Below are 18,068 nucleotides of genomic sequence, written 5' to 3'. Positions count from 1 at the left end.
ACACAGGAAGATTTTTGCCAATAACACTGAACTCATCGCTCTCTAAATGACAAATCTCTATGCTTTTGAATAGTAGATTAAAACCCATTGAATTTCGTGAAATCACGGGGTCACATGACGAGACTTACATACCCTATTGTAATATTTAGTGCATATTAATATAAACAATTAATATTTGCTGATGAATCAGAGTCAACGTTGATCCGACTGGAAAACCCATTGCCTGTATCCACGTCATCTGCGAAACAAAATACGCTTATAATGTTTGTTTCATGTTAGAATATATCACCAGTGTACACATGCCAAACTAAGTTGAGGTTTATATAAGAACCCCATAGTTCACTCATTCATATTCATTGTGAAGTTATCCCTTAATCGGTTAATGGCTTTTGATGAAACAATATGTCAAGGTTTTGCAGCATTTCTGTGAGAAAGTTGATGCACAAGAAGCCGAATTTTAGCAAAGGGAGATGTAATGTATTTTTAACTGTGTTTTATGTTGCTAGTGGATATGTCCCTAAATTGGGACACTCTCAGTTCTGATTTTCATTGGTTGTAATCTGGTTTCTGAATCATTGTATATGCAATAATTTTTGTATGAAATAGGTGTAATACCTGGAAACATTTTTTTTGTCAATAAAAATTTCAACATGTTTTAAGTTAACCGTGTCTTAACCAATTATACATTTAAGGAACATAGCATAAGGATATGATCTCCTTTCTTTCTTGCGAATATATATTTGAAATCTGGCAACAAGAAAAAAGCTCTTTCAAAGTGTTTTTCAAACGAACTCAATATTTTCTGCAATCATGCAGATCAGAGAACTGGAACTGCGTGAAGTACTTATTACATCTACGGTCTTTTGACAAATGTATTGTGATTTTGTTGCTGCTCAGTAAACACATTTTTATTTGAATATTTGTTTCCATAACTTAACTTGACCCAGCTAGTGTATCTCATAATGTATTTCCGGATTGTGTAATGCGGGATTATTTTGTTGTTGTACTGCTCACATGTTCTGGACTTATTTTTAATTTTTATGTTGCATCCTTTTTATTGAAGAAATGTTTCTGAACACTGAGCAGACACTGTTATATCTTGTAGGAAACAAAGCCTTGCAGTTCTTTACCAAACCAACCAATACAGGGCGATATTACCAAAAGTATTCGTATAGCCAAGAAAACCTTCAGAGGGCTGTCGATTGTGTTCGAGAAGGAAAGATGAATACTTACCAGGCAGCAAGGCATTTTAATGTGCCACGTTCGACCATAGCCAACAAGATATATAAAAAACCCAAACTTGCAACGAACTAACTATTAAAGCAGTGATACTGATATATTTTGCTTTTTCGGGCAATTGGCAACAAGATATGAAATCCCCGAACCATTTCTACATAATGAACCGTATATGTCACACTAACATTCTGTACTCCCTAAACATTCAAGGATTTATTATCCGTCATTAAAGCGTGACAGTGTAGAACTCTGTGCATGTTTTTTTTTTCTAAAAGAAAAACAACACCCAAACACGGTGCGTTCTCTTATTGCTATTTTCCATTCTAATACTACTACTTGGAGATTAAACTGTTGTATATAAGATGTATGTACCATCTTGTTCATCGCATGTGTATGAATATTAAATTTATAAAGAGATTAGTAGTGAAACCTTAGTAAAAACTGGTTAATTGAATATATTGAATAAAGCGACTTAACTGCTATGTATTTCATTATTATTTTTATGAGCTTTTACGTAGTAGATTAGATGTAGTGTCGGGTAAGATCGCTTTCCACCTGAATGCATAAATAAAACGACCCATGGTTATTAATTTAAACTTCTAAAAGTTAATTTTAACATATATTTTAACTAAAGCAACATAAATATCTACCAAAGGATGTAAGACTACGAAATCATTCTATCAAACAAATAGCCAACACAACAGTTGACAGCACAATAAATGGCTAACCTGACACGCAGTTCAGTGTTTTATGGTTCAAGATGAATGATATTAACTTGAAAACATGAATATTGACCGAAACCAAAGGCTGAGGTCGGTACAGAATTATCTAGTCCATAAAATACTACTCACAATAACCAACGAAATCTGTGGGATATTGCTTGTGTCTTGATATAAATATTACTTGCCGTGAATTACATGTACTAGTAAAAATTGATTTTTTTTCATAATGGACTTCTGAGTGTTGTAATTTATATGTGTAATTCGATTATAAAAATCCAAGGATTTTTGTAAAAGTTTCTTGTATCATTGTACTCATGGTATTCATGAAGGTTTCTATGGTTTCATCTCTTAAATGAAGGTTGATCGAAACGTTGGATGGGTATAAATGGCTTTTCATGGAATTTTGGTTTGATGTGAACAATTTGATATTCTTTGGCATTCAGATGAAAGGAAACAAATTCAAGTCAAAACAACTCCTTAATCACTAGCTAGAGTGATATTTTGTAGATGACATTATGAATTATTATTAGCATTAGTGCTCTAAATAATCTACGTTAATTCGTTAGTTGTTAGCTGACATAATCGACATGGTTCAAGATCGACAATTAATCTGAAACAAATCTATATTTTCAGCGTCACTTCCTAGGAGGAAGAAAAGGAAGAGAAAGAACTGTAGGGGTAGAATTATAGTCACGAGGAAGAACTATGACCCGAAAGATTTAGAAGAAGCTGTCCGATGTGTTCAGCTAGGGCTCATGACGGCCAGTAGAGCGTCAATTGTATACGGCGTACCATCAAGGACCATTTACTTTAGACTGAATCGGACTAAAGACCAGTGTGATCCATTTCGGTGTAAAGACTACAAAAACGAGGAAAGTCCGATAAAAACGCTAATGACGTCTGGCAATGTTTCGGTTGACGAAGGGATAGAATCCCAATCATTAAGTCATTCCGAGGTTAAGACAGAGGCAGAAACTTGTGAAGAAGAACACTCACTACAAAGAAGACTTGATTCATATTGATGTTGAATTCGAATTCGTACTTATTTTTCTTATGATTTTCATCTAGTGTTGACTATACTGCAGTACTTGCGTTGTGGACATACTTAGCTGTGCTTTAGAAAGCATTCAATTTTATTTGAATAGTCGTTGCATTAATTACCGTCATTTGTTATCAGACGAATAGAATATTAAACTTTTTTTTTAGAAGTTTGGTACATTTGTTCAGTATGTGGAGACTATTTATGTATTTGTAGATTCAAGGGCATTTGTCTATACTCTTTTGTACTGGGATATCTTGATTTACATTCCAACTACATCGCATTATTGATATGTCAAGTGTAGTTTAGTGTATCTGAAAAGCTTAATAAATCATACACATACGTACCCTCCTTTGTTTTGCCTCTTTGTTCCTGTTTTATTGCTTGTATGGATGGGAGATAATTATTTCTTTATTTCATGGTTTGAATGTTCTGTAAAGGTTGTCATTTTTTTTAAGACGATCATGTTTCATATTTCAGTCCTGTTGTTAGATCGAACCATTGGTAAGGGTCATAGGCCCATACTCTTTCGGTCGTTGAAGGATTGAAAATCGTCAACTATTTAGTAATTGTAATTTTTTGTTTGACGTCAAAACAGCATCATTGACTTTGGTGCATACATGTACATTATTTACCTCTATGAAACTTTGTCCATCAGTTAGGTTTAACTTTGTAGTCTTTTAAATTAAGGTTAACTCTAGTGTCAGTAACGACGCCATACATAGTACTACCACAATTACAAATGTGCGTTTCAATTGCTGTGATATACTACAGGTATTCCATCGCTTTTTTGTAAACGATTTGAAATATTAGGAAACAGGACAGGATTCAAATTATTTTTAGCTCACGAATTGACAATGAACGTACACATTTTGAACGAAGCTTGCGCCCATAAAATATAAACTTTTACATATGATTTCAGTTCTAAAGCCTTCAAGAAGAGGTGAAAAAAGACGCCATTATGATCCGAAGTGTATGGATGATGCTGTTGACGCGGTGATTAGAGGAGTCATGAAGCCAAGTGAAGCTGCTACATATTACCAAGTGCCAAGAGCTACCATATATCTTCGAGTACAAAAGCAAACTGGAATTTCTTTCGGAAAACGATAGTTTCTTTTAATTTGCTTGTAGACCGGGAGTGGTTTGGAGCACAGTTTATATTAACATAACATTTATAGTTTTAAAGGTGACGAATAACCAAGAACTAATGAAGAAAACATTCTATAAAGAACACCTTTTAATTTATTCATGTTGTTTTGGAAAGGAAAAAAAAACAACGTTTTGAACCCTTCATACTCGTAGTGCATTGCAGTTGAATGTTTTAACTTTAGTTACAGTATTTTAGATACAGCAGACAATTGATTCAGCCGTCTGATTAACAACTGAGGGTTTCATGGGTGAAACCAAACAATTTTGATTAATTATTCTATATATATTTATTCAAGTGTGTTATCCAGAGTTTGATTTGACTAGTTGTGCCGTTAATTTGCTCTGTAATATACTGCAGTTTAATATGTTCTAAAACAATCTGTAAATAGTTTATTTGTTTAGTTATTAGCGCATTTGACTACAAGGGTGGTATGGGTCTTATTATAGTAAAGTGCTTTTTAACAGAAACTTTTCCATCGGCATTTATATTATTAATAAAGCAATAATTAAACAAGTGAGTGGATGAGATATTCTTTTATCTTGCACTTGGTCTGCCTGCGAATGAGATGTTCTTTTATCTTGCACTTGGCCTGCCTGTCATACTTCGCATCTTTTCTAACCATTTTATTGTTCTATATTCAATGAAATCGGACTTGATTGAACGTGAAATGTAGGCGAGAAAACCGCATTTAGTTTTACTTTGCTTTAAAGTCTCTCTTATGTTTTAAAATGTGAATAAATTTCATAAATAAAGAATAAGTGAAATAAAATAAAACATGAAAAAATATTAATGAATAAAAAAAAATAAAAACATTGTACTAGTACTAAAAAGTATATTGAAAATTACTTAAAATTTTCTGTTTGATTTTTGTTCACTGCAGTATCTATTTCTTTAATGGATTATGAAAAGGGAAATGGTGGGAAAGAAAGGAGTTTACCTGCATTTATAGATGGAATTCATTGTAAACATACACTATAGATATTATCAAGTTGATATTGGTGTTTGTAAGCCATGGTTCGATGTTTGTCTGATCATGTTCTTTTAATGGCTTTTGTTGTAAGTGAATTGGAACAGTGTATGTGAACGTTTGAGTAACTTATTATTTGCGAAGTAACCTATCATCACTTTAAATGGATTAAAAAATCAATTATAATTTTTCCTCCGTTTCAGAAATTGCATATAGACTATTAAGGACACAGCTTCCGCAGTACAACATTGGAAAGTTGGATTTAGCTGTAGAGGCATGCGAAAATGGAGAAATGACAAGCCGAAAAGCAGCCAAATTCTTTGGTGTTCCTCGGTCATCTATTGTATCTAGGATTTATAGAAAAAAGAAATCAGAAGCTTTACGTGTGAAAAAGGACTCCATGAATTCTGCAACTAATTTCTAACCATCTGAGAACGTATACATGCATCAACATCAGTGAAGTTGGGATGATATTTCAGGTCGATTTAATATGGCTGATATCACGCGGAGTGTTTTTTTTAGAACGGCGACCAGCTTTGTCAAGTTGGACTTGAACTACTTGGTTACCTTCTGATGTATTTTATTATGCTAGACCAATATATTTAGGTCTGAAAAAACTCTTTTTGAAACAAAACCTACTTATCGCGGTAAAGTGTCCTCTATTGTAAGCTGCTTAAACAAATACAATTTAAAAAATAAATTGTGACGTTTAATAATCTGAAGCGTTATGTTGAGAAGTTTTGATAACTGTATTCATGTTTTTGTGCACGACTTTTTATGGCTGTGTTCATATAATATGTGCACGGAGAAGTTTTTATGATTTATGACGGTGTTTATATTTTGTGTGCTAAGAGAAGGTTTTGTGACTTATGATCGTTTTCTTTTTGTGTTTAAATGTGTATGGTTTCTTTGTGTGTAAAAAGCGTGACATGCATTTAGAGCTGTTGTTGGTTTTAAGTGCTTATATGTATAACTTGTTATTATACATGTACATGTATCATTAAACAGGAGTTGTGGATTGCTTTTATATTGGTATTTGTCTTTTCTGATTGATATGACAAAAAGTTGTCTATAATGCAGCTATCTGTTACTAAAACAAATCGTTTTATTTTCCAACACATATTTTTTGTTGTAAACGTTGCACTGTCTTCGTTCTTGGATTATCATTATTGTCCAAAATTTCCAACATTTTATCCCCATGAAGTATTTTGTTACATGTGTCAGTTGTTTACATGTATCCTCGATTCAAACATGCTCGTTCTTTTACACACTCTCATTGTGAGTTCTTGTCGGACACCAGGTGCATGTATAATTGTTGGGGACTATTCTCATTGTGATTTCTCATGATTTCACTTTAGAAATAACAGAGTAATTCACCAGTCAGGTTATTGCAGTTAAGATATTGTGTCCTCAGCAATAGAGTAACGGTCAGTGCCCATTCACTCATTAACATTATGCTAATATTGAAACTGGAAGTCCTCTGAACCCATCGCTCGGATTTTGGTAGATGATGTAAGGGACATCTGTATTGTATTTGATCACACCACCCTGCTAAATTTTGGTAGTTTTACATAAGGTATAATGTAAAGGGATAGTTGTGAACATGCATTACTGATATCTTAATTTCGTTTTTTTTTCTTGTCTGGACTAAGATTATGGACATTTAATGCGTGTATTGTTAGTATTTAACGGTTATACAGCATATTACCTAGCAAGTTTTGTAAACATGCTGCAACGTTTATTTGAATACATTTCAGAGCAACCAAGCTTACAAGGACCTAGGCGACGTCCACTGTATGCTCCAAACACCCAGGCAAACTACCAACTAGAGAAAGCTATACAGGCGGTAATGGAAGGGAAATATTCCCAAAGACAGGCTGCCAAGGTCTTTGGAGTATCACAGACTATTATATCTGTACGGATGAGGAAATGGGGTTTAGAGCAACCGTCGAAATATATATAAAGACAATGATACCAGGGGTGTATCTATAGATTTGAATGGGGATCCTGGCTATTTTGCCAACTTTTTACACGATTTAAAAAAAATCAAATTATGGTTGTGGTGTTTTTTTTTTCTTTCTTTTTTTTTTTTGGGGGAGGGGGGGGGGGGCGTGGGGGAGTATAACCCTGGATCCGGCCCCTGGATAGATACAAAGATTTGTGTGTTTTTTTTTTTGGTACTTTACATGTTGAATATTGTATTGCCTCGGAAATCACATATATGTTTGGAAAATCGTTTATTTTCAGTTATAATAAAGTAATATGAAAACATTTGATACGTTATTATTATAAGAATAGAAATTCGTATATGTTGGTAATACTTAAAGGAAATTTCTTCTTGATAAGGAATTAAAAAGAAAAATGCTCTTCATTTGTGAGAAACCAACTTATAAGGATAAAGAGAATTGCCATACAAACAAATCAAGTATACCACGTGGGACATCTGATTAAATTTCGGCATTAACCCATTTTATAAACAAAAATGGCAAAGAGAAAAAAGGCAAAACGAAGGAAAACAAAGTAAAAAGACATCATTGAAACTGAAGAACAACGACAAAAAGGATTACAAACCATACAAATGGAAAATTACTAGTACACGAATTAGGTTGAATCCATATCTACAGGTAGAATGTCATAGGAGGGACTGAGTTACTTAATCATGCACATGCTTTACTCAGTACTGAGTTCTGTAGTACATGTGTACTTTTGAAAAGTCTGGATATACTAAAATCGATTAATCTTGAATTTTTAAATTCGTCAAATTGTATATTGTTTTGAGGTTGCAAAGCAGGATGTAGATATGAATGTTAAACAAGGAACTTATTAGCAAATGGATATTTGTCTAACAAGAAGTGATGTAATGAGATTGGAAAAGAATATACCCTTCTAGTCTCGATTTAACCAAAAATAATAAGTTTTCTTGCTTACATATTTCCTCTTCCTCTGGTAGAGTAAACCATTTCACACTGCTTTGACTTTTTTCAGTTCATCAAATCCATGCTTAAACCATTTCGGTAATCCTTTAAGTACCATCTGCAAACAGTTTTTTTTATATCCAGAATCTCAATGTCTGTCCGTTCGTTCACCATTTTTGTAAAAACTCTTACATGTATAACCTGCATAAAGGATGGACGAATTTTAAATGAAGATTAGGAAACATATTTATATTGGCTTGAAGGAAGATAGTAAATATCTGATTCCTGTAATGGGATAGAATCAAACTTAGGGGTTTAACACGTTTAAAACCTGGTAAGTGCAAACGCAATTAAATTTTACAGAAAGGATACGTATTATTAGGTTGTAAATGTGCAAGTGCAGCTCCTAACTCTTCAACTGTTCAATAGATTTTGATGAATCTCTAATGGATGTCGTCATACACTGTATGTAAATGTACGAGAAAATGACTATACAATGAGGTGATCCAACTTACCGGAAATCCATTTAAAGCAGGACTCACTGGAAGTGTTCTTTTCTTTTTATCTTGACAATTCTTCTAGTTAACTACGAGTGAATTGATTAAAGCAATAAAGGTTTACAGTAGATGGACAAATGTAGGCAACAATGTAAGAACATGTGTGCTTGGTACGCACTGCATAATAGAGAAAAAACTTGCTTAATTTTACTATGTTGTAAGATTGCATCAAAGCGGAACGAAATTTCAAGATTTGTCATATAAGGTATTTTTTATCATTTGTATTTTAGTTTGGCCTGCTATAAACTGGAGGGAAAAGTCTCGGATCTCGGTAGATGAAATCCCGATGAGACCGACAATGAGCATGGTAGCACCGCACCCCCAAGGCGCACACTTCCATTGCGGGAAAATATATCGAGAAAAACTTGCAGATGGTCGGCGATGGAATTATGATGCGTATGAATTAGAGAAGGCAACAGAAGCCGTTGTTTCTGGATCCATGACACCAGCTGCGGCAGCAAGAGCTTTTGGAATCCCGCAGCAAACACTGTATACTCGTCGTGCCAAAATGATGAAAAGAACAGAGAAATCTGATGGAGGAAATTCAACGAATACTGATAAATCTTAACGACTTCTATGACAATTTTGTTTTGAAAAAAAATCTGTATTTTGATATAAATTAATTGTCGTTATCAAAGGCCTTGAATTATTAATTATTCTTGATGGTGTGATAATTATACGGCGTATTGCTCTTGTTCATCCGTCTGTCTGTCATTTTCCGGTAACTGTTTACATAGGAAGTACACATGACCATATTATGTGTCACTACCACTTGATATTCTGACAATATCTTTAAGTTATATGCCTCATTACAAGTGTGGCATATTGCTTGTTTTGATTCCGGACTTTTTTGATAACTTACAGTTTGTCGATAAGTTTTTTCTCTCATTCTAAGCCGGTGTTTAAAAATGCACTTTACTTTTTAACCACCGGGCGGTGATAAACTTTCTGCGAGAGTTTTTCCACCATTTTACATTTCCGAATTTTCTACAGACAGATTCTCCTCTAATTCTGTCGGGGCATACAAGAGTTACCCCATTCTCGACAGTTATAATTTAGATTTAATCCACTCACTGAAACTGATTGGTTGAAATATATAATTGGAAGTTGGGAAATCTTGAATTCCCTCGAGACTGAATTCGAAGGAGAATCTATATATGCTTTCATCAGTTGTGTTGCAGGTGACTCTCATATGAGTATGCGTTGTTGGTTGGTGTCGGTTTTTGTAATCATAGTTAAACAAACTGGGAAAAATCAGAAACATGCATATCAAATATAATCTCACTCAACATTTTTGAAAGATGTTTTCTCTATTTGAAAATACCATTATTTGATCCCGGAATCGGTGAATTTACTGTGAAATTGTTCAATAGAATGTTAGAAAAAAAAACGAGTTATCTGCCCTTGAAATGTTCATTTTCAGTGCATTCCAATGAAATCAAAACTCAGTTAACAAAAAGTGATATGGAATATTTTGTCTTCTTTCCTTGGTTTTGATGGTGCAAATTGTAAAATTAAACTTCACCCACTGCCTGATTCTTACAAACTTACACTTAAAAACCAAGAAGGAATAACATGAAAGACTTAATTGAAAGAAATATTAGTCGCTCGTTTTACTGTTTTGGAATTCAATTAGAACAAATTGTATCCTAATGCAACATCTTATTTTTTTTATTATTCTGCAAAAGTCTGACAGACTGAAACGTTTCTGGTCAGCGTTCAAGTTACTGTGCAAAAGGAACTTGCACGGAAAACAAACATTCCAACATTTTCAGGGTTGGAGGATGGAATAAGGGATCTTGTACATGTATACTGGTTTTCTGTCATAGGAAAATGTACGAATGTAGATAACCTAGCTATAAATATGTGTCTGTCGTGTTTGGTTGTGAATTATTAAAATATTATAAAATGCAACATAACAATTTCAAAAGCGGGAAGAAATACATCTAATACGAATTTATCTGATTTGAAATAACTTAGAATTTAGAACTGTTTTCTGTTTGGATGGTTTAGCCGTGTTACATATACGATACTGAATTGTAGATTTTTTAATTACAAACTATCGCACTATTTATATTTATTTTAGAGCGGCATGTTGCTGATGGATGGGCTAAGAGACCGAGTTCAAGAGCTGATATTTTGATGAGGTCTACTTCAGTCCAGCGTCCACCAGGTCTACAAAACACTTCTCGAGGGACAGGCGGAGTTTTTTATCCTGAGAAACTTTGTGATGGTCGGCGATGGAACTATGACGCGGAGACATTAGAAAAGGCGACCGAGGCCGTTATTTCTGGAGCTATGACACCAGCTGCAGCCGCGAGAGCTTTTGGTGTACCACAGACAACACTGTATACTCGTCGTTCTAGAATCATGACAAAACGAACTGAGAAAACTGATGGAGGAAGTTCGTCGTGAACAGATAAACTTAAAAGTTTTTTATTAACAGCATTACTTCGAAGTGTTTAACCTAGTTCATTGTTGCCTTAACTATTTACATTTATATTTGTTTCTTTATCTCGTGTGTGAACCTTTCAATTTTTCATTTCAGCATATTGCAGTTATATTTTTATATTGATCTCCTTTTTTAGAGAATAAATAAAGTTAATACATCTTTCATGTTGTTAAATATCTATACAAGACAACATGAGCTCGGCAGTGGTTTGTACGAATAATGAGTTGTCGCAATGCATTTCAATTGTATAATAGAAGTGCTTACCTTTTGTGTTACTTCCGGTTCTTATATTTAGCTGGTCATGCTCCATTTTAATGTAATATTCATGTGAGGTAACCGAAAGGTATCACATTTTTATATAATTTGTTTTAAGTGTAAAATTTTCATTGCATCTTGTCAACTTGTCCCAAAGTCAGTAATTGACTTACACAATCATTTAAAAATTTTGCATGTTCGTGTCGGCCGAGCGTCGGGAAGAGTGTCAATAATGACTAAGGTTGAGTGAGTGGTATGTGTACGTACAGGTGTATGCAATTAAACAAGAAGTGTGATAGTTAGGTCTACAGAAGAGATTATTTTATGGAAGATTTTTTATTACAAAAAATGGTAGTATGCCATCAATATTATTCATTGAGTAAATGAATTGTTATGGCTAAAATCGTCGTAATGCTTGCATTTCTTTTAATGGTTTGTTACTTTGGAAACCAGTTCGGAATAAAAAAAGAAATATTTTATCACAACGTATGTGCTTTGTAATTTAACCACATGACTTTGCATTGCTTTACTACATTCACCACTTACCTGACAATATATGGTTAGAAATAGTTTTTATTAATTTCTACTTTAGAAATTCTATGGACACACTGATAGAAAGTAATCAATGATTCTTTTTTTAAATATAAAAAATATAACTGACTTGACCTCACAAAAAGTTCATTATGATGAAAACAAGTTCTCGTATTATAGAACGAGAAAGGTATATATAAACGTTCGACATTTAGACGAGTGGGGTACGAGTAAGAAAAGGGACGAACTAAATTCGCAAAGTCCCATTGGTAGCAATTGGAGCTACTCGGTCAGTTCCGCTACACTAAAAAAATAACCTAGGATGCAGAAAGGAGAATTTCTTCTTGAAAAAAAATGCCATAATTGTAGTCATACGCAACTCAAAGTAGTTCTACCCACCAGGTCGCTAAAAAATTTAGTTAGACTTCACAAAAGGACAGTAACTCTGCCAAGAATTTTGGCGCGAAGCGAGGAGCTAGAAAGGAAAGTCATGGTAAAAATTTCAACCAGTAGAACTATAATTATAGAATCGGATGGGTCAAATTCCGGAAAGATTCTTCCGCATAGTGTCTCCGAAGTTTTTCTTTGTGCAACTAGAAAGTCTGAGGAGTTCCGATTGCCATTGGTACTTTTCGACAATTGGGGCAATCTTATTTTAGAAAATTCAGGACTACAATTATATGCATAATATAAAGATCAAAATCAGTTGAAGTAAAATAATGCGTTAGATTCAGAAAAAAAAAACAGGCAATCATCACAATTCTAAATTGGTCTGCAGTCACAAAACATTTTTTTCTTGATTGTGATAGAAAGGTATAAAAGGTGTAGTACATGTACACAAGATCAGTTAATTTATCTCAAGCAAAACTGCAAATGTCCATGGTACTTTTTAACTTTAGAGGGTTAAAATCGCATGTTGCAATATTTGTTATGACATTTCTATGTTCGATATAAGAAAGTAAAAATAACTACATGTATATATGCAAATGGCTAATCATTCTGTTGATATGCTTGTTTCTAGAAACACCATTCATAATCATATTTTCTTCTTTGCAGTAAGTTATCTCTCGTATCGGAACTACAGTGAAAACGACCTGATTGATGCTGTTACGGCCGTGTTAAATGGACAAATGTCGCAAACTCAAGCGTCCTATGCATTTGGTGTCCCCCAGAAAACCATTTCTAGGAAAGTGAGAAAGTATAGGCAACTACCAACTACGTGATTAAACCAGTGAATTGTAAAGCGATATTAATAAGTCGGTAAACTTTGGAAAAAACAATTTTGTTCTTATCTGTGAAACAGTACTTTGAACTAACTTGTACAGCAGAATTTCGCTTCAACTGGTAAAACAATGCATTGTTGGAACTTGCGAAGATTTAAAAAAAAAGAGTTATTTCTTTTTACAAATATGCTACTATGTACAACATTCTGCGTATACGTGCATATGTATATGTACTTAAGAATACAGTTTGTGGATAGTGGAAAACAATTTGAAGAAGTATTTGTTCGAAAGAATGGACTTTAAAGATAATGGTCAGCCATTAGAGAACAGTCGGCGACCTCATAGGATTTATATGACAGACAATAATAGATAACTATTTATAAAGGTGTTTTTTTTTTATATTTTACAGTTCAATATGCATATATTTGAAAAAGTCTTAAGTGTTCAAGTGCCGGTTTATACAAAATCTTGGAGTTAAATACATCCAATACCTCTTCAAGTCTAATTTCGACCAATCAGATCATACATAACTTGAATGTAAAGAAATGACAATATTTTTTTGTCCGATTTTATTTAGTCAATGTCATATATAAACACGTATCTATATTTTTCACCTTATTAATGTTCATGTGCATGCATGCTCATGTGTTACTTTATGTGAATAAACACCGCCTTTATTGAAATGTTTTATATTTTTCTTGGACAGTTTGAACAATTACATGTAACACGTGCATGATTTATATTTAAGGAATCGTATCGAACTTTTTGTGAAAAATTGATAATTTTTCTTTGAGAGTTAATGGTTGTATTTTCAACTAGGTTCACTGTAGTAATGATAGGAACAAAATTAACAATATTCGGTTGTCATGTTAATTTGAAGCTTAAAATAGCATCTTTGGCATCTCCGTTTTGAAGATGCGTTTGAGAACCAAAACAGTCTTGGAAAACATTTGGTAGCTGCAGTGATTAAATAGGAATCGAATCATAGCTTTTTTTCCAAGATTGGGATGGCCAAAACCGTCAACAGTATGGTGCCTAAATGTTTACTGAGATGAGGTAATCAGTTTAACCCATAATTCTTGGGTACCTATAAAATGCGAACGAAACGAAAAGAAACAACGAAATTCTTTTCACTACGTTTCGGCCTTAAGACATTTGGACCATAACGATTCGGAACGTGTATTAGGACAATGCGACCCATATGAGGAAGATTTTAGTAAACCGTATTGGAAGGTTATTAGAAAAATAAGATAGAACGTACAGAATGAAAGGTGGTATGAATTTATGCTTCTTCAGGGCGTTTGGTTTCAACTGTCTTATATATAATATTGTGATAGAGGATAAAGCCCTCATAGCAGTGTTATATTAAGGTTTGAATTCTTCAATCTCAAAAATTATTTTTAACTACTACATGTATTTATAACTTTAATATAACAGCAGTAATAAATTCGAATTTAAGATATAACATTAGAAGCACTGAAAGTCTGATTTTAGTCTTACAAGAAGATTCACCCGGCCGACTTTATGGGATTAATGAATTTAGTGGAGGCAAAATGACCGAAAAATTCCAAATTAGAAAAAGAAAACAACTTGAATCTGAACATATGGAACAACTTGGTCCATAGACAAGCCTTCCCAAATCTACAAGAGAACTTGAGTTGTCATCGATAAGACCATCATTGTTTTAAACTTTTCCCTCGTACAGGTTAAACCTGCCACAAATTATATTTAACACCATAATTAGACGCATAGACCGATGGGAAATCTTTAGTGTTGACTATGAATATGATATATCTTTGTATTCTCCTGTAAAGGCAGGTGTTTTGTTTAAATACACAAAACGGGCATAAAGTAGTGAAGGCTGGTTTCAACATAAACAGATTTTTCTTATTGACGGAAGGTTTAATTCAAGGTTGTCAAGGTTCGGTTTATAATAAACTTTATATATAAGTTCAACCCGCTTTATCTTCCATTATACATGTACTACATGTTTTTGTTCTTTTTTTTTCAGATCAAGTACCAAACACCTACCGGAAATTACGTCAGGGTTACGACTATAATGATCTAAGACATGCCCTATTTTCCGTTATTACAGGGGGGATGTCACAGAGACAGGCAGCTAAAACATATGGTGTTCCACAAAAGACCATTTCAAACAATATACGGCGAATGCGTTATCAACCATAATTTTGAAGCTGCCAATATATTTACGTGCACGGATGGACTCAACAATTTTATCACATAATGATTATCCAAAGTTGTGAGACTACCCGTGTGGGAACTGCCCCTCCCCAATTACAAAAATTATAGATAAAGATAATTATATTAATAAGGCTATATGACTGTGAACTTGTTACCCGCAAAATGTTTATCTTATACACCCAATAACAGAGGAATGCCTTTTTAACTGAAAACAGGTGGTGCATGCATATCCAAAGGCGAAACTATAATGCCTGCTTATTGTGCAATATTTCAGCGTACGAACTGGAATAAAGACGGATATTTACTCTAAATGACAGGCATTTAGGATTTGAACTATGCCTTTTATGCGTTGAGCTGTATATAAATGACCTCCCCTACATGAACGCTTAAATGGATAGAACACATATTTATCAATAAAATGAGGGCATATCATGTACAGAGGTTTTAAATTACTGTAATATTATATTTGTTTAGAAGCATCTTGTATTAGAAGTCTATCTTATGTTTGTAAACAAAAGGTACAAGAGAGCTGTATAAACATTGCATTACTGGGTATGTACTTGCCTGTCTGCAGTATCGTAGTTGTTGTAAAATAATTGCTGGAGGATTTTCCACCTTTATAATGATTTAGGGGTGGACAGGGATACTTCATCTCCACTTCCCTCCCCTAGACCAACGCCCCACACCCTCCTGGCCCCTTTTATGTTCCCCACCATAATCACCATTTCCTGTATTTTTACTCTCTGTTCACCACCCCTTTAACCACCGTTCCCCAACCTTTCAACCACCGATTCTCGTCCTCTGAACCCACGTACCCCCACCACCTGTTCACCCTGCCTTGATGAGTATCAGTTCTTTAAGCTTACTTGGTAAAGATTCCGTTATTACCGTACCGTGACAGAAACGAGTTAGTCATGATCCAATACATTCGATATTTACGGGGGTCGAAATGGGGGGGGGGAGGGCGTTGCACAACACCGCTAGTTTTTACATAAACATGATCCATTTTACTTGTGATTTTCAACTTTACAAAGTTGATTAAGTGCTATGAATATTTTTATTACAATTCTTCGAGAAACGATAACAAACGTTAGTATTTGTTGAATTGACTCTGTAATGACAAGTATATTCTTTCTCTGATTTTTTTTTGCGTCAACAATTACATGTAATGGGCATAATAAGAGCAGAAAGTAACAATGAAAATGATTTATACTATCTTAACAACAAACAAGACAGCAATAACTTCAAAACGTACAAACAAAATTAATTACCCCCAATTGAAAGCTTACATAAAAAACCGTACTTGATTTGAATACTATTACGTACTAGATGTGCAGTATTAACATTGGTACACGTACATACATAGTGCATATATGTATCAACCTAGTCTTGCTTTAAGTAATTTGTATTCGTGAAATAAACTTGAATTTAAATTTTGCATTATTTTTTTTCAGACCACATTCCTCTGTCTTGGTCAAGACGGAAGAAACCTCGTGAATACAAGAAAGAAAATTTAGAGAAAGCGGTCATGGACGTCCTAGCTGGTCGTTTATCTCAGACTAAAGCTGCACAGACCTATGGAGTTCCTCAGTCTACCATTTCTACAAAAATTTCCAAAATGGGAATGGCTGGTCCACTTCTCCCTCCTTTTAACTGGACAAACTTAAAATAATATAATGTTCTGTATCTACGCATGTTTAAATATGTAAACTGGTTTACTTTTATCAATGAAACTGCACACCGTTCATAGAGTTCGTCCGCTCATCCCAAACCGTCTTTTGGCTATAACGTTTTCCCTTAGGTTTTGACCTTGTAGTCTTTTGTGCTATTTTGCTTTTAAATATAACGAAATTTGTCCAAACTTAAACTGTGTATAGTTTTGTCTTTGATGTAGTAGAATTTAGATATTTTGCAGGTATGGTACCATTAGAATTTCTTAAAAAATGTGTCGCCAAAGTGTATTGAATGCAGGTCCCACAGAGGTCGATTCCATCTTTTGATATGATATTGTTATAGTTTTTAAAATACATCATAGCATACTGTATTCAGATATATACAGCATCACATATTCTATTCAGTTATGTACAGTTACCATTTTGAAAATAGTTGTTTTTCTTAATTATTATGTCTCCCAAACTTTAGGACCTATAAAATTGCATTGACTCCTTTGATGTAGTGTTATTGTCAGAATAAATGTTATAGCACCTTCGCTTAAAGTGCTGTGCACAAAACCAAAGAAGGGTTTGGTATGCCAATAACCGACTGAAATTCTCATTTATTGGGAATATGTACATTTTTTATGTACCCCAACTGGTAATACATGTATAAGTTTAGAATTATTTTTTTTTGTTTTCTTGTATGTATGTAATATTTGCATTATTGTAAAATATAACTTTGATTCAAATAAATATGTGTACATGTCCATTTCTCTATTACCTAATTCACCGTGGGCCTTAAATCACAGAAATTGTAAACTAATAGAAAATAATGTAAAAAAAAAACAGCAAAAACAAAATGAAAAATTAAAAAAAAATATTAAATGTCCTTACAGCAAAATAAACTAACAGAGCCGTAACAGATTACATACTGATGACCTTTTCTGTTTTTTTACTCTTCACCACGTCTAAAAAAGGACTTAAACATACTCAGTTTTTTATTTAAAAAAAGTGTTCGTCGTAGTAGACGTATCTTCTCTTTAATACGACCCCGTCTGTTGACTGAGGGAGTATAAGATACAGCTGCCCGACTGTCTGTACGCGTACTCGTTGTATGGTACAAAATGAAACTTATGATTATCGATTTTTTTGTTTAATGATTTT

General features: G+C 33.8%; 1 protein-coding gene across 17 annotated transcripts in view; it reads left to right on the top strand.

Moving 5' to 3' along the window:
* LOC148609929 (uncharacterized) overlaps positions 1-18,068 on the top strand; it is a 74,844-nt gene that overhangs the window by 26,516 nt on the left and 30,260 nt on the right. Inside the window, exon 7 of one of the 17 annotated variants that reach the window (XR_015914619.1) lies at positions 1,106-1,235. The exons of 8 other annotated variants lie outside the window; for them this stretch is intronic. Coding sequence is in view for 8 of the 9 variants with exons in the window: in XM_088541507.1 (XP_088397633.1) it covers positions 2,592-2,980 (389 nt within the window). In the remaining variant the exon portion in view is untranslated. Of the gene's footprint in view, positions 1-1,105; positions 1,719-2,591; positions 3,344-3,919; positions 4,662-5,317; positions 6,142-6,871; positions 7,386-8,816; positions 9,170-10,672; positions 11,201-16,703; positions 17,765-18,068 lie in introns of those variants that run through there. 8 more of the 17 variants (XM_088541514.1, XM_088541509.1, XM_088541508.1 and 5 more) reach the window with 8 other exon arrangements.

Source organism: Perna viridis, chromosome 8 (genome assembly GCF_037379345.1).
Source record: "Perna viridis isolate PV_CMFRI_1.1 ecotype Kerala chromosome 8, ASM3737934v1, whole genome shotgun sequence".
Classification (NCBI taxonomy): domain Eukaryota; kingdom Metazoa; phylum Mollusca; class Bivalvia; order Mytilida; family Mytilidae; genus Perna; species Perna viridis.
Note: the sequence above shows the minus strand (reverse complement) of the source record. Positions and strands in the feature narration are given on the sequence as shown.